The sequence below is a fragment of the Passer domesticus genome, chromosome 8 (assembly GCF_036417665.1).
Source record: "Passer domesticus isolate bPasDom1 chromosome 8, bPasDom1.hap1, whole genome shotgun sequence".
Lineage (NCBI taxonomy): Eukaryota > Metazoa > Chordata > Aves > Passeriformes > Passeridae > Passer > Passer domesticus.
In genome coordinates, this window is record NC_087481.1 from 58,641,530 (window position 1) to 58,666,444 (window position 24,915).

General features: G+C 44.0%; 1 protein-coding gene and 1 long non-coding RNA gene across 6 annotated transcripts in view; one reads left to right on the top strand and one right to left on the bottom strand.

Moving 5' to 3' along the window:
- Nucleotides 1-10,054, top strand: part of MSH4 (mutS homolog 4) — a 25,535-nt gene extending 15,481 nt beyond the window's left edge. The window contains exons 11-20 of one of the 4 annotated variants that reach the window (XM_064431684.1): nucleotides 343-512; nucleotides 1,337-1,473; nucleotides 1,893-1,996; nucleotides 2,837-2,961; nucleotides 3,795-3,995; nucleotides 5,177-5,295; nucleotides 5,823-5,951; nucleotides 7,391-7,565; nucleotides 9,254-9,342; nucleotides 9,675-10,054. In XM_064431684.1, coding sequence (XP_064287754.1) covers nucleotides 343-512; nucleotides 1,337-1,473; nucleotides 1,893-1,996; nucleotides 2,837-2,961; nucleotides 3,795-3,995; nucleotides 5,177-5,295; nucleotides 5,823-5,951; nucleotides 7,391-7,565; nucleotides 9,254-9,342; nucleotides 9,675-9,707 — 1,282 coding nt within the window. In that variant the 3' untranslated portion in view covers nucleotides 9,708-10,054. Of the gene's footprint in view, nucleotides 1-342; nucleotides 513-1,336; nucleotides 1,474-1,892; nucleotides 1,997-2,836; nucleotides 2,962-3,794; nucleotides 3,996-5,176; nucleotides 5,343-5,822; nucleotides 5,958-7,390; nucleotides 7,566-9,253; nucleotides 9,343-9,674 lie in introns of those variants that run through there. The other 3 variants (XM_064431682.1, XM_064431683.1, XM_064431685.1) reach the window with 3 other exon arrangements.
- LOC135306993 (uncharacterized) lies at nucleotides 9,117-24,648 on the bottom strand. 2 transcript variants are annotated; one of them, XR_010367754.1, is made up of 10 exons: nucleotides 24,537-24,648; nucleotides 23,099-23,188; nucleotides 20,474-20,526; nucleotides 20,104-20,233; nucleotides 19,457-19,525; nucleotides 18,855-18,931; nucleotides 15,639-16,666; nucleotides 14,270-15,564; nucleotides 12,703-12,859; nucleotides 9,117-10,467 (listed from the first exon to the last, which is right to left on the bottom strand). It is a non-coding gene; the product is annotated as an uncharacterized LOC135306993 (long non-coding RNA). The 2 variants fall into 2 exon arrangements; XR_010367755.1 differs by lacking the exons at nucleotides 20,104-20,233; nucleotides 23,099-23,188; nucleotides 24,537-24,648 and adding an exon at nucleotides 20,717-21,047.
- Nucleotides 24,649-24,915: the final 267 nt, after the last annotated feature.

Below are 24,915 nucleotides of genomic sequence, written 5' to 3' on the forward strand. Positions count from 1 at the left end.
AACTCTCTTAGAAATAATTCTGAAAAGACAAGAGTAGTGGTTTCCTAGGGTCTCTATAATAATGCAAAAAATCAAGTGTTGTGTGTTTGAAAAAAATGTATAATTGAGAAATAATTTATATCTCTCAAAGATGTGAATACTATTTTTATTCAGACTTAGGTATAGTTGCAATTCATTCTGAGGTGAAAATAGAAATGAAATGTAGTGTTTTGTTTTAACAGTAGAAAGTTTAAAAGTAGCTTCACTTACTTGTAATACTGCTACCTGTAATTTAGGGATGGTACTGCAAGTAAAAATCATAAAGTATTACGTATCTAATTAGTGATACAACTGATATTGCAGATTTGGAATTATACTTGAAAAGATTACAAGTGTAATTAATGATGATACAAGATACACAAAAGGATGTCTGAGTATGAGGACCCAGAAGTGCTATGCTGTTAAGCCAAATATCAATGAATTCCTTGACATAGCTCGTAGAACATACACAGAAATTGTTGATGACATAGCAGGTATTTCTAAACTAAAATTTGTATTTATTTGGAGTTTAAAGTAGATTGCACTTTACATATAGAAGCCATGTAATTATATGTGTTTTAACCTTCTCATATGTAAAAAGTATTTAGTATTAGTACTAATTGATTGATAAGCAACTGAGATTCTCCATTTCTGGACAAAACTTCAGTTTTATTTTTATAAAATTGAATAATTATTTGGTGATTCCTATATTCAAAGCTCTGTTAGTCCTTGTTCTCTTAAAGTGCAAAAAAGTTGAAGTAATGGAACAGAATTACTCTACCTAAAAAGCATTCTGCATAGAACATCTAAATCTTTGGTTTAGCTTCTTCATTTAAAATACCTGTGTTCTTTTTTTCTTTATATTTTAACCAGTCTTGATCTATCTGTGGACTGCATTTTTAGGTATTAGGAATTGGAAAATATGAACAACAGGAGTTTTAGCATGATGTGCATTACTGTGTTTTAGTAACCTTCCTGATTATCATTATGTCAAAATAGAAGAAAAAAGTTTCATCTGAAACTGATATCCTTTTTTTAGTATAAATTATTGATTTATAGATGGGACCATCTTAGCTTAGTCTATAGTCAGAAACCTAAAAGAGCATCAGAAACTTTAGCACCTGTCATATGGTATGAAGTTCCTGTTTTATTCTAATCGTGCATTCGCACATAGTGAAAAATACAGATGGTACTAGTTTTGTATTTCTGAAACCTTCCATTAACAGTTTCTATCTTTGTACCAGCACAAGGAGGGGGAGGGAGAGGGGTGTACCTGAATGTTTGTAATTTGAGTTAAATCTTTGTATGTGGTATGTAGGTATGATAACGCAACTTGCTGAAAAGTACAGACTGCCGATGAAAACAAGTTTCAGCTCTGCTCGTGGATTTTTTATCCAGATGAATGCTGATTGTTCAACATTACCTAATGGCCAGCTTCCTTCAGAATTTACAAAGGTATCTGTACAAAATATGTTTTAGCATAATATATTTACTTTATTTAGTATGCTTTATTTACAATATATAATATATTAATAAACTACATATTATACAGTAAATAACAATGAAAATAATTTCATTGAAGACATCTAGAAGTAAATGAAGTTTAATTGTGATGTTTTTATAACTACCCTATATTGTTATACAATAAAAAATGTGCAAGTACATGAAATTATGTTTTGTGCAAGAATAAAGTTGTATGTCTTGCTAATTGTTATCTTAAATGAAATTTTCATAAAAAATTATGTAGTAAAAATGAAACTGGGCATTGTTTTTTCTCTTTTGTTTCCCCGTATGGTTCACAATTCAGTTTTTTGAAGCTGTTTTTCCTTCTGATAGTGCAGCAAGCTCTTACTGTTGGTTTCTATTCCCCATAGATCACGAAAATGAAAAACACATATAGCTTCACTTCAGCAGATTTAATAAAAATGAATGAAAGATGTCAGGAGTCCCTGAGAGAAATATATCATATGACCTACTTGTAAGACCTGTTAAAACGATTTGATATTTGCTAAGTATGTTTATTTTCTCTAATTATCTGTGCATGGGCTTTTAAAGCTCTCTTTCTGTTAAATTATGGCTACTTACAGCCATTGTCTAAAGCAACACTGTTCAAGTGTACCTCCTGAGACAAAGAAACCCCCATAAAATTGTGTCTTGTGTTAAACATGTTCACAAATATATTGGCATTTATTAATAGAAGTGGTCATGATGTAAATTTTTCATGGGTGAATTACCTGCACAAAATGTCACAATTAATGCATTAGTTTTGCATCTGTAATGCAGAATTGGTACTTTTAGTCAGTTCCTTATATTTAGAGCAGAACTGTTTATTTCTGTATCTTGTTCTTGCTGCATGTCATGTTGCTCTCCTCTCTGATTTACAACTTAGAAAGTATAATGTTATCTGTCAGTTGAACGGAGATTCTTTCTAGCAACCCTGTAGGCTTTTTTTTAACATGAAGATCTAAGGGAATTAGAGTCACATTTCCCATGTGACCACATGTTAATAAAACATACTTGATTCCATAGCTATGTTTTTAGTTCATTCTCTTTGTGAAGCTTTTATATGAGCTGTTGGTATTTGAGGTGTGTTCCTTATGTCTGATCAGCAGAATGTTAGCTGAGATAATGGTACAAGATCTTAATTTACTTCCAAGAAATTTATACATTTGCTCACATCTGGTATACGTGATAGCAGTTTATGCGTGACCTTGTATCCTAAGGTATGCAGCATGGACATTATAATTCCTTTATTTTTGTAAGTTGTATAAAGTGACAGGATGTGCTGTGCAACAGCTTTATCCGTGTCTTATTTCAGAATAGTGTGTAAACTACTGAATGAGATCTATGAACACATTCATTGTTTATACAAGCTGTCTGACATTGTGTCTATGCTGGACATGCTGCTTTCATTTGCCCACGCCTGCACTCTTTCTGATTATGGTAAGTTTCTTCTTTGATTCTGTTATGGATTAGATAAAGTCCTTTCTGATGGAGAATAACCAGACTGTTTTGTCTGGTTCCATTTCTTTTTCTGTCTCAGTAGTCTTAAGTGAGTGTCTCTGCTCTGTCTTTGCCAGTTTTATGCTGATGCTCTTTCTGCTTCCATTCATCAAAATTCAATTCTGCTAGTTAGCTGCCATAAGCCTTCCCAGTCACTCTTCTCGGAATAGACAGTTTGAGCATATTCCACTCAAAAGCATAAAGTGTATGGACATTCTCTGTTTACACCTTTTTCTGTTCCATTAATGCTGGTAGATAAAGGAGCCATTCATAACTGGTTCAGAAAAGAACTGTATTCTGACAGAAATCCATAGAGAGAGTTCCAGCATCAAATGGAACTTTGTAGGCATGGTACATTTCTAAATAATCCCTGTGGTAACAACATATAATAAAAATAGAAGGAATGCTACTTTCCTGTTTGCCATACAAATGCAGAGTACATATGTAGAAGTAACAGGAGTCCACAACCCTTTTTGTACTTTATAAAAATATTTCAGCTCTTTGCATTTTTATTACTGGAGTTCAGCCCTACTTACTAGGGAACAAAACCATAGAACATTAATTTAGAAATAAAGTTTTAGTTATGCGTTTGTTTTTGTAGTCATAAATCATGAAGGCTTGCATGGTAATGAGAATCTGTACCTGAAAGTGGCTGGTAATTCTTCCCAAGAGCTCTGCTCTGGAAGAATTAACTTTATTTCAAAGCACACTAGCTTAATAATGTAAAGGTTCCCACACTAACTTCTCAGTTTACATCTTTTTTCTTGATTTAGTTCGTCCAGAATTTACTGATACTTTAGCAATCAAGCAGGGATGGCATCCCATTCTTGAAAAGATAGCAGTGGAAAAACCTGTGTCTAACAACACGTACCTGACAGAGGGCAACAATTTTGTCATTATTACAGGACCAAATATGAGTGGAAAATCAACATACCTGAAACAAATTGCTCTCTGTCAAATTATGGCACAAATTGGTGAGTAAGAGTGTACGGTATTAATCATCTTCTGCAGCACATTTTTCTTCTGCTTAAAAATATTTATAAAGTTGAATGATTTAGCTTCCAGAATAACATTATATCTAAATAAAATATTAACAGGTAATTTGTAGTCCATTTTCTTCTACCAGCTCTTGTATTGCTTACAAAGGCAACCATAAGGTTTCTCATCTGCCACTGGAAACGTAAAGGGCCCCATCTGTGTGTCTTGAAGCTCCCCAGTCTATCTTCAGAGAAGCACAGTTGTGTGCCCTAGTTCTTTGGAGCACCATAAACCAATCTAGCACCCTCTGGTAGATTGATAGTGAGTGTCCCTCAAGTATGCTGATCAGACACATGTGTTAGTCATCCAAAAGAAACATATGACCTTAAGCATACTTAAATTCCATAGAGAAACATGTTTCCAGACAAGTGCAATTAATAGATAAATAATCAACTACTTCAAATGAAAGTAGTAACAAATATTGCAAGATTCTGTTACTAAAGTTATAAAAAGAAACCAACTATTCATAAAGTCTAACTGAGATTCATTCCTATATTCAGGAATTCCTCATTACTTTTTACTTAAAAGTAAGTCTGATAGCACAGGTCAAAGACCTAACTCTATAGAATTAAGCTACTTAGCAGTGGAGAATACAATTTATCCATGATGCATTTGTGGGTTCAGTCCCCAGTAACTGGAAGTTCTTGAGGAATTGCTCTCAAAACCATGAGTTTAATATGAATAAAGCAGACTGTGAAGTTTTTGGCAAAAGGTTCCTGTTTTTTCCTGTTCAGTAAAACTACTATGCTTTGAAGTCTGATAAAGGCAACATCATCTTGATTTTGGGAAACTAACATTTATTTGGAATAGTAAATCAATGGCCACAGAAATGTAAAACTATTCTAGAGTTCATTGTTTTTTTCTGCATCCCTTTAGACTGACAAACAGCTTCAGGCATATGATTTCTTACAAGTTTCACTGATAAGCTTCTTTAATGATCCTATCTATATAATAACTTCTTTCTTATAAATTAATGGTATAACGTAATCTTACAAAACTTTATCAAGATGCTTTCTCTGCTGTGCACAAAAACCAAGTGTAAAAGTAATTTTTTTTCCCAGTGGCGTATTAAGGCAAATGTTATAGTGATGAGAGAAACTTGTAATTTACTTTGTAGGTTCTTATGTCCCAGCAGAGTATTGTTCTTTTCGAATCGCAGAGCAGATTTTTACCAGAATAGGTATGGATGATGATATTGAAACAAATGCATCAACATTCATGAAGGAAATGAAAGAGGTATGAAATATAGCTCTCCAGGTCCAAGGCCCATTTTTACTGTTAAGGTAATAGAAATTGTACTAGTCTATTTCCACTGAAAGAGTGTACTTTGAAAAATAGTCAAAAATTCAGCCTTCCTCTCTTTTATGATAAACCGTAGAAAACTAGGCATCTCTTAAATAGAAAGGTATTCCAGTGTGAGTAAAAATCAGTGTTTTGTTGGATAGTACTTTTAACATTTTTTGGTCAGCTTAGACATTAAATTATCATTTGTAGGGGCCTAAGCTCTCTCAATTTCCTTTCATAAACTGATACCATTTTGAAGATAAGTGATATGTTCAGTGAAAAAGAGAAAGAATGGTGTAGTGTGACTTTTTGCTTGATTAGAATTGACAGCTCTTTGAAAGCTTTGAAAAGGTAAAATTGCTGTATCTCAAGAGATTTTTTTTTAAATTTCTGCATTATGTTCCATCTGAATAACCTAAAAAATTCCTTTTTGAAAGTCCACATTTATAGGAATGATAACACTTTGAATATTTTTCTAGATAACGTACATCATACAAAATGCTAATGATAAATCACTCATAATTATTGATGAACTTGGCAGAGGTACCAGTGCCGAAGAAGGTATTGGAATTTGTTATGCTGCCTGTGAATATCTGTTGAGCTTAAAGGTAATTCTATTTTAAAGGGATTTAAGCCTTAGAATTGTTTTGTCATCCTGAAAGTAAATACAGTATTTTCTCATAATTTAACAACGGTTTTGCGAAGATTTCTTGTCTAAATATGGTATGTTGGATAACCGGTGAATAGTAAGAATTGCAGTGATAGAGGAAACATGCTGACATAAGCTGCAGTTCTGTTCAGTGGTTGTTGTGATTTAACCCCAGTCAGCTGCTAAACACCACCCAGCCACTCGCTTGGTCCCAAGCGAGAGCCCAAGCCCAAGAATTTGTGGGCTGAGATAAAGACAGTTTAGTAAGTAAGGGAAGCTATATGCAGAGGCAAAATACGGAATCCATTCACTGCTTCCTTATCGGCAGGCAGATGTTCAGTCATTTCTTGCAATGGCGTTTCCTCACTGTGACTGTTACCAGAACGCCAAATGTCCCTCTTTCCTCACAGTTTTTATTGTGGTGGTGTAGTATGGTGTGAGATATCCCTGGGGTGAGTTTGGGTCAGCCATCCTGGCTGTGTCCCCCCACAGCTCCATGAACACCCCCAGCCTGCTTGCTGGTGGGACAGGGTGAGGAGCAGAACAGTCCTTGGTGCTGTGAAAACGTTGCTCTGCAGTAACTAAAACCTGTGTGAGTTATCAGTACTGTCTCAGGCACAAATCCAGAGCAGTGCAACACAAGCTACTATGAACAAAACTAACTAGTCAATTTAAAAAAACAGAACACTGGTCACCATATCATTTCAGATTGCTTGCAAGCTTCTAACTCTGTCTAAAAAGAGAATAACCCAGTCTGTTTAGTTTTACTTATTTAGTTTAGTTTTAGTTTTGCTTTATGCTTGGATATTAAAAGTGAATCTCTTTATCTGGTTGTTACCTTTCAAAGTACAGTGGTAGTTCCACACAACTTACAAATTGGTGACAGAGGTTAGAAACTTGTTTAGAAAAGTAGAAGATAATTTTAGTTATGTGATCAACCTCAGGGGGCTGTTAAGAGCCTTTTGAGTGTGCAGGTGTTTGTTTCTCCTCAGAGTTTATTCAGAGTACTTTTGAGGGGCTTTTGGTTTGAAAATCTCAAATACTTTCTGTCACTTGTACTTTTGATAAAGAATTTCTTGAGAGAATTAAGCAACCATTTGACAGTCGTTCCAATCCATACCAATCAGATTTTGTAAGCATTGTGGATTCTCTTTTGTTTCTGATGTTGTTTTCCTTCTATTGAGAAATGAGCAGAAGAATACTCAGTTGGAAAAGATGTACTTGCCAGTGGAAGAACGCATCCCTTAAGAATTTTCATTTGCTTTAGTAGTGTAAATACAGCTTTTCAGTGTTTTGGAGGAAAACCTGGACATCTGCGAGATTTAATTTTTCTTATGTACTGTAATTTATTTCTGGATCATTGCCAAAATAACTTTTCTTTCTTGTTTCCATTTTTAGGCATTTACACTGTTTGCTACACATTTCCTGGAACTATGTCATATAGATGCTTTATATCCCAACGTGGAAAACTACCATTTTGAAGTGCAACATGTGAGAAGCAGTGCTGGAAATAAGGAAAAAATTGCTTACACTTACACACTTTCTAAAGGATACACAGAGGAAAAGAACTATGGTAATGGATTCCACTGTGACTTACAGCTGGCAAAAGTTACCAAGATACTATTTCAGTTATTAGGCATCTAACAGTATTTTTTGTGATGACAGGTTTCTCTTGAGTTTGTGTCTCTCTCAAAGAGAAAGATACAGAGATATGCAGGTCTATAATTCCAAATAATTGTTTGTTTTAGGTAACCATGTAGTGAGATAGTAATTTTGGGTAGTATGAAGAACTTACATGATATTTTGTAGTGAAGAAAAAATCTTACTGATGTCTTACTGATGCCAGTATCTTCTTGATTCATTTTGGTTTGAATGCGTTGTGTCATTCTGAGCATATGCTACTTGAGTTAATTTTATCTGCACTTAAAGAAGTGAATGAATGTATGTATGGCAGACATATCTTTAAGTTCTGTAGTGACTTAAAGATGTCTGCCATAAGCAGTGATATGATTGGCCCTTTTCGATTAGCAAAAAGGAATTAGCAAAAAGTTTCTTTTAAAAAGGAGAGGAATTTTACGGTATATTAGGCTAAGACAATTTTGAGAGGGTCTACAAAAGCATCAGTGTTCTCTGAAAAGTGGATTTACTTCTCTTTTAACTTTAGAATAAATTATAGTGTAGATTGTACAGATTAATTAATTATGGGTCAATAAAGAAAAGAGTGAATGACAGAGATTTAAAGAAATCTGTGTGTTTTCAAATACTAGATTTGGATGTTGATTGATGTAGGTAACATTTAATCAAGAGGAAGTTAGATACACATGACTTTTGCAAGCTATTGGTAACTGAAGATTAAAAATTATACCAACTAAGCTTCAAGTAACAGGAGTTAAAACTCACCTTAATCGGAATTTCAGAATAACTTTGTTTAACTTCAGCAGCACAAGCTCAATTTTAGATGCTACACCAACATTAACTCCACAGAATTGTATGTTTGGAGAGCAGGAGACCTTTAGAAACTCAGTGTTCATGTCTTGGCTTTACCTTACTTGAGCAAAGTCATATTCTAAGAAAGGGTGCAAGGGCTCTTCATGATCCTTTTTCATTTTTAAACCTGTAGTATTAAACCACCCAATGAACCACAGACTTTCCAGGGGTACGGACAAAGGAAAAAGTTAAAAAATCATGTCAGGGCAGGAAAAAATGTTTACCTATCTTTCTTCCCACCAGTATCTGGAAGTTTGCCTGTTGGCAACAAGGAAGTTGAAAAATGACATCCCTGTCCACTGGACATCTGGATATAATTGAGAGTGCAGTTAGCAAAACCTCTGTATTTTCTGCCAAATTAAAAAACCCAAACCAAGAGAGCTGTTAACACTATTGTGCTGTTTTTTTTTTTCCTTTTAAGCCCCTAATATGTCTCATTCTACCCATTTATGGTATTACCAGTAGTAGCTTGATGTTGAGGTGTGTTTCAGAGATAGCATTAAAACAAAGTAGACATGTTATTTTGTATCTCTCCAAATGTTATTGTTTATTAACAAAAAAAAAAAAAAATACAAAACAAAAAACCCCAAAGCCAACCCCCCCTACAAACAAACAAAAAAAACACACAAGGAGAAAATACACTGAAATTATTTTAATTAAAATTAAATCTTGACCCCTTAGAAAAACAGGCTAAGTTAATTCTGGAAGACATAAAATGGAAGGTAGGGATAAAAATGACATTTAAAAATCGTGATTTGTGTTTTATATGTTTAGGACTAAAAGCTGCAGAAATGTCTTCCCTACCATCGTCCATAATTTTGGATGCAAAGGAAATCACATGTCACATTGCAAAACAAATTTTGGTATGTAGTAGAAAATTTTAATGCTGTATTTCACAGTTTTTATACAACTCAAATGTATTTTCAGTTTCTGAAAGGTTACATGATAAGCGCTGCCTATGTTTTAATGAAAACAGATTTCGTTAAACTTTGTATTTCTGGAACCAGTTCTTAAAGATTATACTGAAGGTCACTGTTAGCTGACAACACAAAATGGCCCTTAGGATAAAGGAGTTTTGGGTGTAATGTTTGTATGCAAACCAAGAATTGTGAGGTCAAAAACAGGCTGGAAAATAGTATTTTTTTGGTAATATAACATAATTTATTTCATGTTTTAATGTATATATATTTTTAAGAACAGCACAGGCAGAAGAGCACTCCTGAGATGATGAAACAGAGAGCTGCATACCAGTTAGCAATGAGATTGGTTCAGACTGCCAGAAATTCTCGACTGGACCCTGACAGTTTGCGTGGATATTTGAAAGCCCTGAAGAAAAAGTATGAAGCCAGTTGTCCCACACCAAGAAAAAATGATGAGCAACAGTAACATATAACATAGGCTGTTCTAATTTTTATGACTGCAAGATGGTTCTGGGTTTTCCCACAGTATTAGTAATGTCTTTTCACATTTTAATTATTAGTCTAAATTACACTAAAGTAATAGAGAGCCATATCCTTTATGGGTTCCCCCCACCCCAACATACCTGGAATAAAAACATTTGTCTTCTATGAGGAACATAGTTGTTTTTGACAAATAATAGTTTAATTTTCATCATTTTAGAGCAGCACTGAGAGGGAAGGACTGGGGCAACCCTAAGGAACTCAGAATTTCAGGCATGATACAAAAGAAAGCTCAGATTGCAGAAAGGGAAATGTGTGCCCAAATTGCCTCAAAGCAGTTTTGCTGTCTGTTCTTGTTCAGTTGTGTCTTCTGAAAATGGGACTGTTTTATTCACTCTGTTGTGCTAAACACTTCTCACAATGCCAGGAAACAGATGATACTAAAACTTGAAGGAATTTGGACATGTGAAAACAAGCTGTTCTCTCTTCTCCAGAGCAAGGTGTTTGATATTAGTTGGCAGTAGAGGTTCCGGGTTTTCTATACTCCTCTTGCTCAGTCTCCAAGTCACTGCAGGATTTCCAAAGACCCTGCAATGGAGAAGCCTCTATTCATGTTCATTCTGATCATGCAGAGATACTGAGAGGGGAAGAGAATGGATAAAGGTGAAATTTCCCCGAGAAAAGACTCAGAGATCAGGGTGTTCACTGGTGGCACGGGCTGGGATTAGGGCTGAGCAGCACCAAAGCTGGAGCACATCAGCCATTCAGCTTTCCCCTCATGTTTTATCAGGGTGTTTATGGCCCTGCCAAGAGACAGATGTTAATTAAAGAGTCCCAGGTCGAGCCATGACAGTAATCTGTTCTGTTCAAGCTGGTGTTTTTTTGACACCTTCATTAGCCACACTCTCCACTACTTAGTCTTGGGGTTTGTTCCTGTTTTTCTTTCAGCCTTATATTCAACTTTTCACCCCTTTTCTTCTCTCTGTCCTGTGTGTCTTTTGTGTTCCTTTCTTGTCCTGTGTTCTCCCCCTCCCATTCCCTTTCACTACTTCACTCTCTCTTGTTCTTGTTTTTCTTTCAAGAAACAAACACTCAATATTTATTTAATAAATATTACTCAATCCCTCTCCTCTTTGTCTCTCTGTGTCTCCCTCCCTGCGTGTATCTTTATTTCTTCTCCTTTCTTCCTCTCCTTCTTCCTGTGTCCTGTACTGTGACTGTATTTCTTTGTCCCTTTCACTGTCCTTTTGCCTGTACCTGTCTGCAGCTGTGGCCCAGCCCTTCTCCCTCATTGTACCCTTCTCTTGGTAAGCCTCTGTCCTGCTGGCCATGCCTCTCTTTCTCCATTCCTCTGCTGTGCCTTGCCCGCCTTCCTGCCCCCCACATGCACATGCCATGGTCATTTCCTCTCTCAGTCCGTTTCCCTCTTTGTCTCTGTAACCCTGTGTCCTTGCCATGTGTGTAGCACTCTGGCTTTTTCTCTGTCTTCCTCCATGCCTCACTCGTGTTCCTTTCTATTCTCTGTGGCTCTGTGCCATTGTTCCTCACAGAATCCTTGTGTCCCGTTTGCTGTCCCTGTTCCTTTTTAATCCCTCTCTCGTGCTACCCATCCCAGGGTTTTTTTTGTTTGGTTTGGTTTTTTTTGTTTGTTTTTGTTTGGGGTTTTTTTGTTTGTTTTTTTGGTTTTGTGGTTTTTTTGTTTGTTTGGGTTTTTTTTGTGAATTCTTCCTTTTCTTCTTGTGTCCTCTGCTGTCACTCCGTGTTTCTGCCTCTTGCCTGTGACAGCAGGGCTGGGGAGGAACTTCAACCCTTCTGCAGGCTGCTCCCCCTTTCTTGGTGGAGCAGTCCCTTTCTGGGGGGATGTACATGTGAAAAGGGCTTGACTAAAGTACCAGGCTGCTGCCCAGGTCAGTTTGATTAGTTCTGTGCTTTCTTTGGGGGTGAGGAAAAGGACGTGAAGACTCAGGACTCTGATGTCATTTGGGGCACCCCAAGGTCCCGAGGAGAGGGAGCCACACGGCGGTGGAGGAGCAGGTGGGTGGCGAATGAGGGGGGGTCATGCTGGGTGCCGTCCCTCAGACCTAAAGCTGCCAGAAATTTCACAGGGAAGGGTGGGTGTAGAATACTAAAGCCTGTCAATATTTTTCAATTTTACAAGTATTGGCAAAGAATAGTCTTTTATCTCTAAATTCATTTGTGAAGAAACCCTCTCTCTATCCACTCATTTGTATACAGGAATGTAGGAAACTCTGACTAGTGATGGGTAGTAGTTTTGAAAAGAAAGACATAACGTTTTATTTTCTGGGAATGAACCAATCAAGTGCCCTGCAACCGTAACAACGGCTGCAGGGGCTGAAGAGGATAGAAAGGGCTCTCTGGCACCTTTTGCCCCGTTCTCTGCCCGCCCCCAATGTACGTCGCAGCCCCGGGCCGAGCTCGGCGGCAGTGCTGCCGCCTTGTGGACACAGAACGGTACTGCCGCCCCCCGACCCAGCGCCAGTTTTCCTTCCAGTTGTAAAACTGCAAATATCGCAGTATTCCACTGACACCAGCGGTTCTAGGAAGTACAGGTGTAGGTAGCCTTGGCCTCCCTTAGGCCCTCATGTCAACTGGCTCTGAAACACTAGGGTGGAAGTTTTTCTATCTCATGAACAGAGGTACCTTTTCCTTACAGGTACTTGTCCTGTAGTTTGAATTCTGCTTCCTAGGATTTCTAGTGTGACAGGGTTTACCATAGAGACGATCTGCCAGGAGCCAGCACTTTGGGGTCCTGGGTGTGTATTCTGAATTCCTTACGAATGTTAGGTTTGAAGTATTTCTTACCTCAGGAAAATGGCAGTCTTGTGTCTGTGTATCAGGTGTTGAAATTTTGAGTTTGTTTTCTTGAATTACAAATGTCATAGGATTCCTCCCAGATGACAGCTGTCAAGGACGATGGCACTTCTTGGTCTTGGATTTCAGGGGCTGTCTCCAAAGTGACCTACAGACATTAGAATGGAAATCTTTCTTTATTGTGTAAAAGAATCACTCTCTGAAGCATCAGCCAGGGTCTAAATGTGCCATTCTGCCTTTTAAAAGTACCAACATCACATGATTTTTCTCTGATTAAAGCTTCTGTGGAGTTGGATCTGCCTGGCCCTTGAGAGTTGTGGGCCTCCTGTGAACTGGTCTTGGCGGAAGGGCTTGCTGAGTTTTCCATTGTGTGGAAAATAGATCCCATTTGGAACCTGAAGCCTCGTTTTTCCTGTGGGATTTCCACTCCTAGAATTGCAAACTATGCAGGATTTCTTATAGCAGAAGTTTTCTGGGAAGGAGGACTTTGGCTGGATTTGCATCTCAGGACTCTCAAGTGCAGTGACCTTGAGACAACAGGGTGTGCAGATTTTATTGCTGTTGAAAAGAGCTATTGTTCGCACCCAGGAGGGTCTGAATGGGCGTGTCACCTCTTAAATTTGCAAATGTCATAGGATTTCTTCTAAATGAATGGTGCTAAGAACATAAGGTCTGGCTGGCTTTGGACTTAGACGTGCCTCCTCTAAATTGGTCTTCAGACACTAGATTGGAAAGTATTCCTGCATATGCCAAATAGCCCTTGCTATGCAGTCAATCACCTTCAAAGTACCATCAAGTTGCTGCCCCTGCAATGATTTTGGCAGAGCCTGGTTGTGGTGTCTCCATCCCACTCCACTCCCCTTAGCAGGCGCTTATGGTTGTATGGGAAATCATCATGGAGCATGCCGACCCAGTTCCATCCTGGGAACAGCACCTGTATTTTGCCCTAAAATTTCTGTCCCATTATAACTCCTGTTAGGATAGAAATGTAATTTCTCTGTTTCCTCTGATTTTACCCCAGTCATCTTTCCATAGAAACATTGCTCCACTCTCCAGAGGATTATTGTGAGCAGATATGAGCTCTGCTGTCCCTTTCAACTGAGAAAGACACAGGTATTTTCCCAGGTTCCTTTTGAACCTGTCCTGCACCTATTACAAGTCCTCAGTCTCCTGCAGTTTTGTGGGTCAGTCACATGTAAAAGCACAACTGGCTGGCATGCTCTGCTCATGAGAGGAGACAAAAGAAGAATCCCTCTGCTTGCACCAGACCTGCAGCTGCCAAACCTCACCAAAGCACCTGAGGAGCCCCCAGGGACTGATGGCACAGAAGGGAGGTGATGGAGGACACCACAGCAGGCAGCCTGCCCTCCATCTGGGTGTGAAGAAGGCAGGGCTGGGAACTGTCAGCAACATCCCATCAGGTCTGGCTCATGGTGCCACCCTGAGGGTTTCCCCTGCCTTTGGGCAGTCCCAGCTGCTGCAGCTCACTTGACAGAGACTCACTGTCTATGCTGTGCTTGGCTGCACTGGAGATGAAGCCGAGGACAGCAATGGTTACCTTCACATCCTCTGACTGCAGATGGGAGGGAGGGCGAGCTCTGTCACCTTGGGAAGGCATCCGCAGACTCATTGCTGCCCATCTCTGGAGCATGGCTCCATCGGGGGATTGTGGTAAGGACAGCAGTGCTCACCTAACTTTGCACCTGAGGTCAGCTTCAGGATCTTGTCATACTGTGGGAGAGCAGAGCTTCACAGTAAACACCAGCTAACACACTCACTAGCAGTGTTAACAGTAACAATTATTACCTAAATATTAATACTAATAACACTTACTGTGCATATTAATACTAGTAGAGGCCAGTAGTGTTCTTAATGCTAAGGCGTACATGAAGAACACAAAATTAATTAATGCTGCTGATTATGCTACTGTAGTGTTGAAATACTTGTCCTCCACTGCGGTAGCTTCACACTTAGCTCAAGGGCCTCCCCCAGTAGGTTCTGCAGCACCTGGATGCAGATCAGCTTAAGCTTCACTGATGTGATAAAGAGTTCACTCTTTAAAATATTTTAAAGTTTAATAAAGGATAAAAAGACAAAATAATCCAGCACTGAGGTGCATTTGGTGCATAGCCAAAGAGTGCAGAGGTAGCTTGCAAACACGTTCCCTATATACGGTTACATGCATATTCATCAGATTATACATTATTCAAACATTCATTTGAGTTTTTGATATTCGAGGAACTCTCTTGTTTCCTTTTAACGTCTGACTTGTCTGCAGAACATTCTGTAAATTAGGTCTACATATTTTATTTCTTCCTGTAGTTTTATCCTGGTGCTTCACATTCCCTGATAATCCCAATACAGTCGATAAATCCTTCCTGGATGCTTATGCTCTGTTTTTGTCACTGTTACCTTATCACTTGGAAAGGCCAGTCTGCAGATACAAAAAACAGAATAATTGTTTCATATCATTCTCCGAGTTAGTTACATAGAAGTACTTTAGTTTCTATTTTAACATTTTGCCAAAGCCAACGATATATTTATCACACTACTATTCATATGAAATATACAGTGCATATATAAACTGGCATATTATACTATACAAAGCAGTTGAAAGTATGTATAAGTTGTACCATATCGAAATACTTGTGATGCAAAACGCGAATCTATGAACGTGAAAACCAATATTGTTTTATCCCCTATAACAACGGACGACTGTGGGGGAGAAGGAGGGTGAGCAGCGGGCCCGCAGTAGGCGGAGGGCGGGCAGGGGGACGCGGGCACTTAACTATTTTGGCCAGCGTGCTGATCTCGGCCAGTCGGGGCAGGCCAAGTCCCGCAGAAGCGGAAGCACTGCGGGGGAAGAGGCGTCCAGAGCCCGTAGCGGGCTCTGCACGCACCCCCGGCCCCCCCCCCCCCCCCCTTACCATGTCGCCGCCGCTCCCCGGTCCGCTCTGCTGCCGCAGAGTCCGCCTCTGCGAGCCGCAAGCACTCCCGACCTACGCCCCTCCCCGCCCCGAGTGCCGATGGGGCGCTCCGGTCGGGGCTCTGCGGGGGTCTTTTCGCCGGGACCTGGACACGAGAGAGGGCCGGAGAAGGGGACGGGGGGCGGGTCTCGCGAGCGGGACCCAGGGCGCCCGCGGGCCCTTCGAGCAGCCCGGGCTGCGCCCCACGCTCCCACGGGCCGCAGCCTCCCGGCTCCCAACCCTGCTAATCCCAGCCCGCCTTTCTCCGCCCCGTCCAATCACAGCCGCCCTTTCAATGCGGGCGCGGTCCCGCCAATCTCAGCCCGCTCAGTCGCGGCTCGGCCCCTCAGCCCGGCGCCGCTCCGCCGCCACCGGCCGCACTCCGCCCCTGCCGCCACTTGCCGCTTTGGAAGCCGGCGGAGCTGCGTCCCCGCTGCCGCAGCCTCGGCAGGCGCTGTTGGGGCCGGAAAGGGCGGGCGGAAGCTTCCCGTTCAGGTCCTGGCCGGGATTTCTCCCAGGGAAACGGGCAGACGGCGGGGAGCGGGCGGACTCGGCCCCTGCAATGGCGGCGGCGGGAGCAGGGCTTGAGGGGACCGGGATGGGAAGGGGGGGGGGGGGGGGCGCGCGCGGAGCCGAGCGCGGCGGGAACGGGCGGGCTGGGATTGGTGGGGCCGGCGCTGCCTCGGGTTGTGATTGACTGGGTGGTCCGGCTTGGGGCATAAATAGCGTGCGTTGAGGCGCTCCTGGCGTCAGTTCGGCGGCGGAGTCGGGAGGCGTGGAATGTGCGGGTGCGCGATCCGAGGAGCGCTGCTGCGCCGGGATGGGAACCCCGCGGCTGCTGATCCGGGGAGCGCCGGTGAGCACGGACGCGACTCCCGCGTCTGCCTTGCGCCGCTACTGGGGGAGCCGGCGGCTGGTGCGGGGGCTGGAGTTGTGCCGGGGGGACTGGCTGCTGTTACCGGGATCCGGGAAGGAGCTGTTTGCGGTGTCTGTATTTAATGTAACGTTCAGAATACTGGGAATAAAGCTGCTTTTTTTGGTTTTCTTTATTCTTTTATTTGTAGTAAGAGTGGTTTCTGCCTTTGTTGTATTATTTCATTACTTTGCTTATTTAATACTATTTTATATTTTTTGGTTTGGCTTTTTCTTTACTGGATATCTGATGTTAATTCAGTAAGGGTTGTGGGTATTGGGGCTGAAACACCGGTTGTGAGACCAGTGGAGAGAGAAATCAAGCCCCAGGGTGCGGAACAAGGAGCCAGGCCCAAAACAATAGGGAGTGGTGGAAATCCTGGGGCTGGATAAATGCCGTGGGAGAAGGGTACAGAACTGCAGCGCAGGGCCTGCAGGACATGCCCAGAGTATCCCAGCCCCTGCCCTGTGGTACCAAGCAGAGGCTGGGGGTGTGGGGGCTCAGAGGGTTCCAGGGCCCAAGGGCACCTTTTGGGATGGGGGACCAGGGGCCTGGCGGCTATTCCTAGCCCCTGGGGCTGCCTGAGGGAGGTGAGGGGCGTCTCTGGGCAGGTGCTGGGCTGAGACACAGTGGGAGGGGGAGGGTAGATGTTGGCCTTCAGGCCTCAAGTGTCCCCAAAGTCGGGATCCCATGAGGGTGGGTGGGACAGCTACTGGAGACATTGAAATGACGACACTAACTGATTTGTGGCCTTATCAACAGCCCCAAACTGCAGTGACAAGCAGAAGCAGCTTTTAGCAGCAGGCAGTAGGAAGCTGAGGAGCTGGAGCTGAGGCAGAAGAGCTGGAGGAGACAGAAATATGGTAGGGTTTGGGGTACAACCCCTGTGGGGCTGGGATAGGGAATGTGGTGCTGGGGTGTGAACTGAATGGTCACAGCTGAAGTTGCTGTAAGGGCTACCATAGGGACTACAGAGTTATTGCTGCAGGAGGGGTTGTCGTGTTGGGGCTCAAGAACATAGGCTCAAGAGCTGAGCTGAAACCACACAGAGAGCTAGCGTTAAAACAAAGAGCCTGCCCTGAGAAGCAAAAGTAGCATTGTGTGGCACTGCTGGGAAGATGTTGAACAGAAAGTGAAACGAGAGCTGGCAGTGAAATAAAGCTTGTGGGACTGGAGCTGAAATCACTGCTCAAAGGGATACTTACGGTAGATCTAGAGAGTAACCATAAAATGGGACACAAAATGACGAGCTGGAGACAGAATAGTGACTGCTGGAACGGGGGTGAGGATGGTGTTTCTAGACTTGGAGGTGCAGCTTCAAAATTGGAGCCAAAGCCAAGGCCCTCATGTTTAAGCCGGGAGCAGTTTCACCTGACAGAGCTGGAGAATTGAACAGCGGGAGCTCCAAGAACAGAGAAATAAAGCTTGTGGGTCAAGAGCTGAAATCACCAGGGATGGGAAGGGGGTCCTGTGGGGCGGCAGGTATGGGAACTGTACAGTTGACATGGGGACTGTAGGATTTGCGCCCTGAACTCACTGTAGGCCTGTGATAACTGCTACGGCTGAGTATTGTGACTGCAACTAGAACACAATGTGTGCAGTGGAAAACGGGGCGGAACTATTGCACCAGAAAATCATGGCAATGCTGGGATATTCCCTGAGTCTGTGATGGCACTTCCTGCGATGGAGACAAAATCCCTGTGGGGCGGGCAAGTGCATGGCAAGGCTGGGATTCTGAATAAAAAGGGAAAAAGAAATGTAGCGCTGAGAACAAGGCTCTGGGCATCCGGTTGAAATGAGGCAGGGGCTGACACAGTGACTGGGCATTGCTGGGTGGCAGCTGAAATCACACTGGGGCTGCGATATTGATGGTACGGTGGGCTTACTGCCTCCCGGGCAGGAGCTGAAGTGTTGCACAGCTGGGGCCCAGATCAAGATGCTGCCCTTAGAAGCCGCAGAAGAGCAGAGCTGGAGCTGCAAGAACAGAGCTGCCTGTCAAATAAAGCTTGTGGGTCAAGAGCTGAAAGAGCTGAAATCAGTGGGCATCACGCTGTACTTATTGCACGGCTGGGAGCGGGACAGCACAGGACCATGAACAGTAGGACTGGCACACAGACTCTAGCATTCTTGCGCCAAAATGACTCTAGGCCTGTGACATGGATGCAGGCGCAGGGTATTGCGACTGTTAGTAGAACAGGATGTGTGGAGGGGAAAAGTGCGCTGCAGCAATATGCCTAAAACCCCCGCCGATATTGGGATGTTACCTGGGTCTGCGATGGCACTTCCAGGGATGGAGACAAAGTCACTCTGGGGCTGGCAAGTGCATGGCAAGGCTGGGATTCTGAATAAAAAGGGAAAAAGAAATGTAGCGCTGAGAACAAGGCTCTGGGCATCCGGTTGAAATGAGGCAGGGGCTGGCACAGGGGCATTGCTGGGTGGCAGCTGAAATCACACTGGGGCTGGGATATTGATGGTGCGGTGGGCTTACTGCCTCACGGGCAGGAGCTGAAGTGTTGCACAGCTGGGGCCCAGACCAAGATGCAGCCCATAGAAGCCGCAGAAGAGCAGAGCTGGAGCTGCAAGAACAGAGCTGCCTGTCAAATAAAGCTTGTGGGTCAGTAGCTGAAAGAGCTGAAATCGCTGGGCCTGGACCCGTCATTACTGCACGGCTGGGACCGGGACTGCACAGGGCCATGAACTGTAGGCTTGGCACACAGACTCTAGGATTCCTGCGCCATAATCACTCTAGGTCTGTGACATGGATGCAGGGGCTTGGTATTGGGACTGTTAGTAGAACAGGATGTGCGGAGGGGAAAAGTGCGCTGCAGCAATATGCCTAAAACCCCCGCCGATGTTGGGATCTTACCTGGTTCTGTAGTGGCACTTCTAGGGATGGAGACAAAATCACTGAGGGTTTGGCAGGTGGATGGCAAGCCTAGGATTGTGCATGAAAAAGGAAATAGAAATGCAGAGCTGAGAACAAGGCTGTGGTCATCCAGGTGAAATGGGGCAGGGGCTGGCGTAGTGGCTAGGGATTGCTGGGTTGCAGCTTAAATCACTGTGGGGCTGGGATATTGATGGTGGGGTGGGTTTACAGCTCCTCGGGCAGGAGCTGAAGTGTTGCAGAGCAGGAGTTATGCCTAAGATCCTGCCCTTTAAATCTGGAGTAGTTTTCGCTGGCAGAGCTGGAGAAATACGCTGCTGGAGGTGGAAGAACAGATAAGGTCTTGAAGTATAGCTTGCGGGTCAAGAGCTAAAATCATTTGGGCTTGGAAAGGGTCCTGTACATTGCTTGTGGTATGTATTCAACTTTTGGGGGTTAAAAAACATAGGATGAAAGTGAGGAATTGCTTCTATATGTAAATAGTCTTATCCTAAAGGACCCATCTCAGCTGTGTCTCGAGACTGGAGTTAAAATTACACCCCTCCCATGTTGCCCTGTCCACCGGGGACCCCTCCACCCCCGGCAGCACTCGGCGAAGGCTGCCTGCAAAACCTCAAACTTTTACTCACACAGGGTTGAGGCCGTGCACTCACTTGCAACCCAGATTCACTTTTTCCGACGGTGGGGGCCTCCTCTTCAGCTTCGATGCTTGCATTCCTTTCTAAGTGGCCTTGAACTTTCTTTGTTCTCTCTGCAGGCCTTTTTGCAAGCACACAAGCTAACAGACTACACAAGTTTAACCAGCAGACTTCAGCTATATCCAAAACTGGTTTCTACCCCAAGTTAAATTTCCAACTCTCTGTCTCACCTGAGCTGTTTGGAATTTTAGCAGGTGACAGCCCACTCGGGACCAAAGGTCCTGGGCAGGGCACAGGCCCATACACACAAATGCCGGCCCTTTTCCAGGGGAAACAAAACTCACCACGCCAGTCTCCTTACATCAGTTTGCCGAAGGCGTGTGGCCCTCCCAGGTCACTCAGGGTTCTCACTGTCTGCAGATTTGGTCTCGGAGTTATGGGGTGCTTCCTCCCAACCCTTACCTCCTCCCCTCAGCCCCCTACTGCTGTGTCCCCTCCTCCGCCACTAACCCCTACTCTGTTTCCCAGCCCGCCCTGGCTCCATCCTTCACTCCGCCTTTAACCCCTCCCCACCACGCTGTGCTCCCTCCATTACTGCACTCACCGCCCACGTGCCAGTCCCGTCCAGCAGCACGTGGGAACCTGAGCCCTCGGAGGACGGTGCAGCTCCCGCAGCAGGACAGCACCCAAAGAAGACAGGCAGGGACAAGGTCGCTGGGCTGCAGGGTGTCACAAGGGGCTGAGGGGAGGGGGGTGGAGGGTGACACAGAGGATGGGGGCAGCTGAGAGGCAGAAGGGGTCTTTAGGAGCAACTGGGGGGCTCCAGGGTGTCACAGACAAGCTGAGGCTACTCTAGGGAACTTGAGGGTGACAAGAAGGGGCTGAGGGGGAGCAGGTGCCTGAGGGTGACAGGTGAACCAGCCCTCACACCACCCCTAACCTCACCCTAGAAACCACCCCTACCCGGGTGGAGAGTGTACGGTGGAATTTAGGGGGCCAAGGGACAGTTTCGGTGGGCTTAGGGTGACACATAGACATTGTGGGCTGAGGGGCAAAGAGGGGAGGGCTTGACAGGGGGAGAGCTGACACTGAGGGTTAGGGGTACAAAGGACAGGACACAGGATACCAGGTAGGGTTAGGGTACAGTTGCAGCAGCCCTTACCCCAACTGTAAGCTCACCCTAAACAGCACCCGTAGCACACCAGTTTTCCCCAACAGCAGCACAAGGCAGCAACCCTAATGCTGGGACAGCCCCAGAGCTCTCCCAGCAGCTGCAGGCAGTGACCCTAATAAAAAGGTAACAATGATCTTTGTGGGCTAGAGAGTGACAGGTAGGAGTTTGGGGCTGAGCAGTTTTTAGGGTTTTTTTAATATTTTCTTTTCTTCAGAGCTTTAAGAGGATATTTTAGGGGATTTTTGCAGGAGTTTTTTTAGGAATTTTTGGGGAATGTTTAGGATCCTTTTAGGGCTTTTTCAGGGCTTTTAAAAGATTGTTAGGGTATTTAAGGGCTTCCTTAGTACTTTTTAGAATTTTTTTGGGGAGGTTGGTTGTTCTTGGGGCTTTTTTAGGACTATTGAGGGTATGTGGAGGACTTTTTTAGGACTAGGGTATTTTTAGGGCATTGGAGGGAATTTTTAGGTTTTTTTAGGGTCTTATTAGGGCATTTTAAGGGTTTTTGGGGTATTTTTAGAGCTCTTTTAGGACCATTTAGGGTATATTTAGGGATTTCTAAAAGTTCTTTGGGGAATTTTAGGGGTTTTTAAGAGTAGGGTATTTTTAATGTATTTTAAGGGTATTCTGAGGCTATTTTTAGGTTTTTGTGGGGGTTTTAGGACACTTTGACAACTAGGGGTCTTTTAGGGAATTTTTAGGGTCTTTTCATGGTACGACACATAGAGGCTGAGGGGTAGCTTGAGGGGCACTATGGGGGCTTGAGGGTGAAAGACTGGGAGCCTAGGGAGGAACAGTGAGAGGGGACAGCGGGTGACACACAGAGATACTGAGGGTGGCAGGGGCAGCTGGAGGGTGACACAGAGAAGCAGGGGGCTGAGGGGCAAATTAGAGGGATTAAGGGTGACACACAGGAGCTGAGGGGCAGCTGAGAGGGGGGCTTGATGGTTACACACAGAGCCTGAGGGCTGGGGGCCAGAGGGAGGGGTTGAGGGGTAAAGGGAGAAGGCTTGAGGGCTGGACAGTCCAGGGGAGATCAGGGCTACAGGGTACAGCTTAAGAGACAAGTTAGGGTTCAGGTGCTGCACCCCTCAGCCCAGCCCTAGCCTCACCCTAACCAGCCCCTCTAACAACAGCCTTTTCCCCCAACAGCAGCACAACCCAGCAACCCCAACAGCGAGAGGAGAGCGGAACCCTCCCTGTGGGACGAGACAGCAACCCTCACACCAGGACAGGGACGAGCCCTCCAAGGACAAGAAGACCCACTGCAAAAAGGTAGGGAAAACAACTGCAGGCTAGAGAGCAAGAGGTAGAGTTTGGAGGCTGAACATGTGTTTTTGAGGTTTTTTCCCCGGACTTTAAAAGATATTTAGGCGATGTTGGAACGTTTTCAAGGACTTCTTTGCGATTTTTTAGGGTATTGTTGGGGCTTTTTTCAAGGTATTGTAGGATTCTTGAGCATATTTTGAAGATTATGGTCAGGGTCAGAGGAAACACCCTCTGAAAAGGCAAAGTTTTAGGACTGCAGTGGAATGCTTTAGAAAGGGGCCAGTGGTGGCACAGCAGGTTGGGTCCCACGCTGCCGGTGCAAAGGCTGTAAGTTTTAGACCCAGCCAAGTTGGTTTGTTTAGGGTTAGATGCTCTCAGCTCTGGTCTGGGAGAAATTCTGCGCAGAAAAACTCACCCCCTGAGTTTCCTGATGCCAGTTTGCAGGAGGTGCTTGGCACTGCCAGGACAGCTCTAGCTCTCAGTGGGGGCAGCTTTGCTCCTGGAGAAATCCTGCACCGGCCTTCTTTGCTGTAAAACCCAACTCACCCCTGCTGCATGCCGATGTCTGTTTGCAGAAGAACTCCAAGGGCAGCAAGAGTTCTTGGTGTTCAGCTGCAGTCTGTGAGAAATTGTTCTCTGCAATTTTGGAGGCAGAATCCCAGATTTGGCCACAGGCACACAGAGAAAAAAAGACTATTAATTTCCTTGGAAAGGAAAGTCTGGCACCCCATTGTTTAAGGGGCATACAAAGGGATTTGTAGGGGAGGGAACTCCCCACAGGACCTTTCTCCACCTCAGCCCCCACTCCAAGGTCCAGCAGCCCCCACATGTGACCAGCCGCTTTCAGAGTGCTACTCGGGCACACCCGCACAGGGAGCTGCTCATCCAGAGGGGCTCACGGGGGTATCCAAGCCTCCCTCCAGGAGCTATGATTGGAGCATTCAGCAGGGACCAGGGAGCAGCCGGACCCACCCAGGCACAGAGCATCGCTTTGAGAAAATGCCAAAGGAAGAACTCTCTTGCCAAGGGGCAGCACCTGAGCAGGGCAGGCAGCATGTGGGGTTCCAGGAGAGAGCTTTTGAATTTCCCCTTTTACTGTGTCAGTCCCTCCCCAGAGCCCCCAGGCCCTCCAGAGTAGTCCCAGAAAAGAGGGGGGTTAGTAAGAAAAAAGGGGTTTAAAGTGAGAGAAAAAAGCTTCCTTTTCCAATATTTTCTCTGTGCAAATTGTGAGGGAATCTGCTTCCCTTGCAATTTTAATGGTCTCAGTTGAAAGCATCCCTGCCTTGCCTGTGGTGTTAGGGGTGTTAATTGACAGGGAGTCCCCATTTTCTGTTATTTTCCAGTTTAAATGGAAGGGGGAAACCTTAATGTTTTTTATGGGTTTAAATTAAGGGTAACTGCCTCCTTTTTGTTATCCTAAGGCTTAAATTGAGGAGGAAGTCCAGTTGCCCCTCCTTCTTAAGGGTTTGGATTGAGGGAAAAATCCCTCTTTTTTATCTCTGGAGAGTTTTAAAGTGAGGGAAACCCTGCTTTTCCCAAATTTTTAGGGGATTAAATTAAAGGGAAGAAGCCATTTATTTACCATTTTATCAGTTTCAGTGAAGGCAGCTGCCCCATTTCATTCTTTTAAGAGGTTCACTTGAAGGAAGCTCTGCCTTTTTCAGCATTTTAAGGGTTTAATACTACATTTCAGGCTACCTTTTCTGTGCCCTAGGACCAAATATCCCAGAGAAGGGTGAGCCTGGCATGTACTTAACCCTTACACTGCCTAGGAGAATATTTTTTTAAATTTATATTTTATTTATAATGTAGACCTCATAAAGGTCCTAAGGAGACTTGGAATATTCATATCATTCCTCTCCACCCACCTTAGCCACACACAAAGTACTACTTAGCAGTCACTAAAGAAATAATTTTGTAAGGTAACAGCAAATTACCCAATGTATCTAGCTATACTGCCTAAACACAAAGTTTTATTTCTTACCAGTTTTCTGCCCTTTTGCTCTAAGTAGCTGCAGCAAAAAGGAAAGTGTTGTCATTTCCCTGAAGAATTTTCTCCTATAACAAGCCCTTTAGCCCCCTTGAATTCAAGTCAGAGGAACCAAACAGCTGCAGCTACTCTGAGGGCTTTTATACCCGGTGGGATTTGCCCCCTCCTTTTTCCTGGGTGCCATGGGAATGAGAGGCGGGCACCATCAGGGGTATATTAACCCCAGCCTTTGTAGAGGGGCTTCATTCCCTCTCTGGGATCTGCTGGGATAAGAGCTTTGCTCTCATTTTGGTGAAGAGGCTCTTTCAGCTTATCTCAGCTTGTTTTCAGCAGGTGCTTTTGGGCATGTGGAGCAACGGAGGCTTTGAAGGTA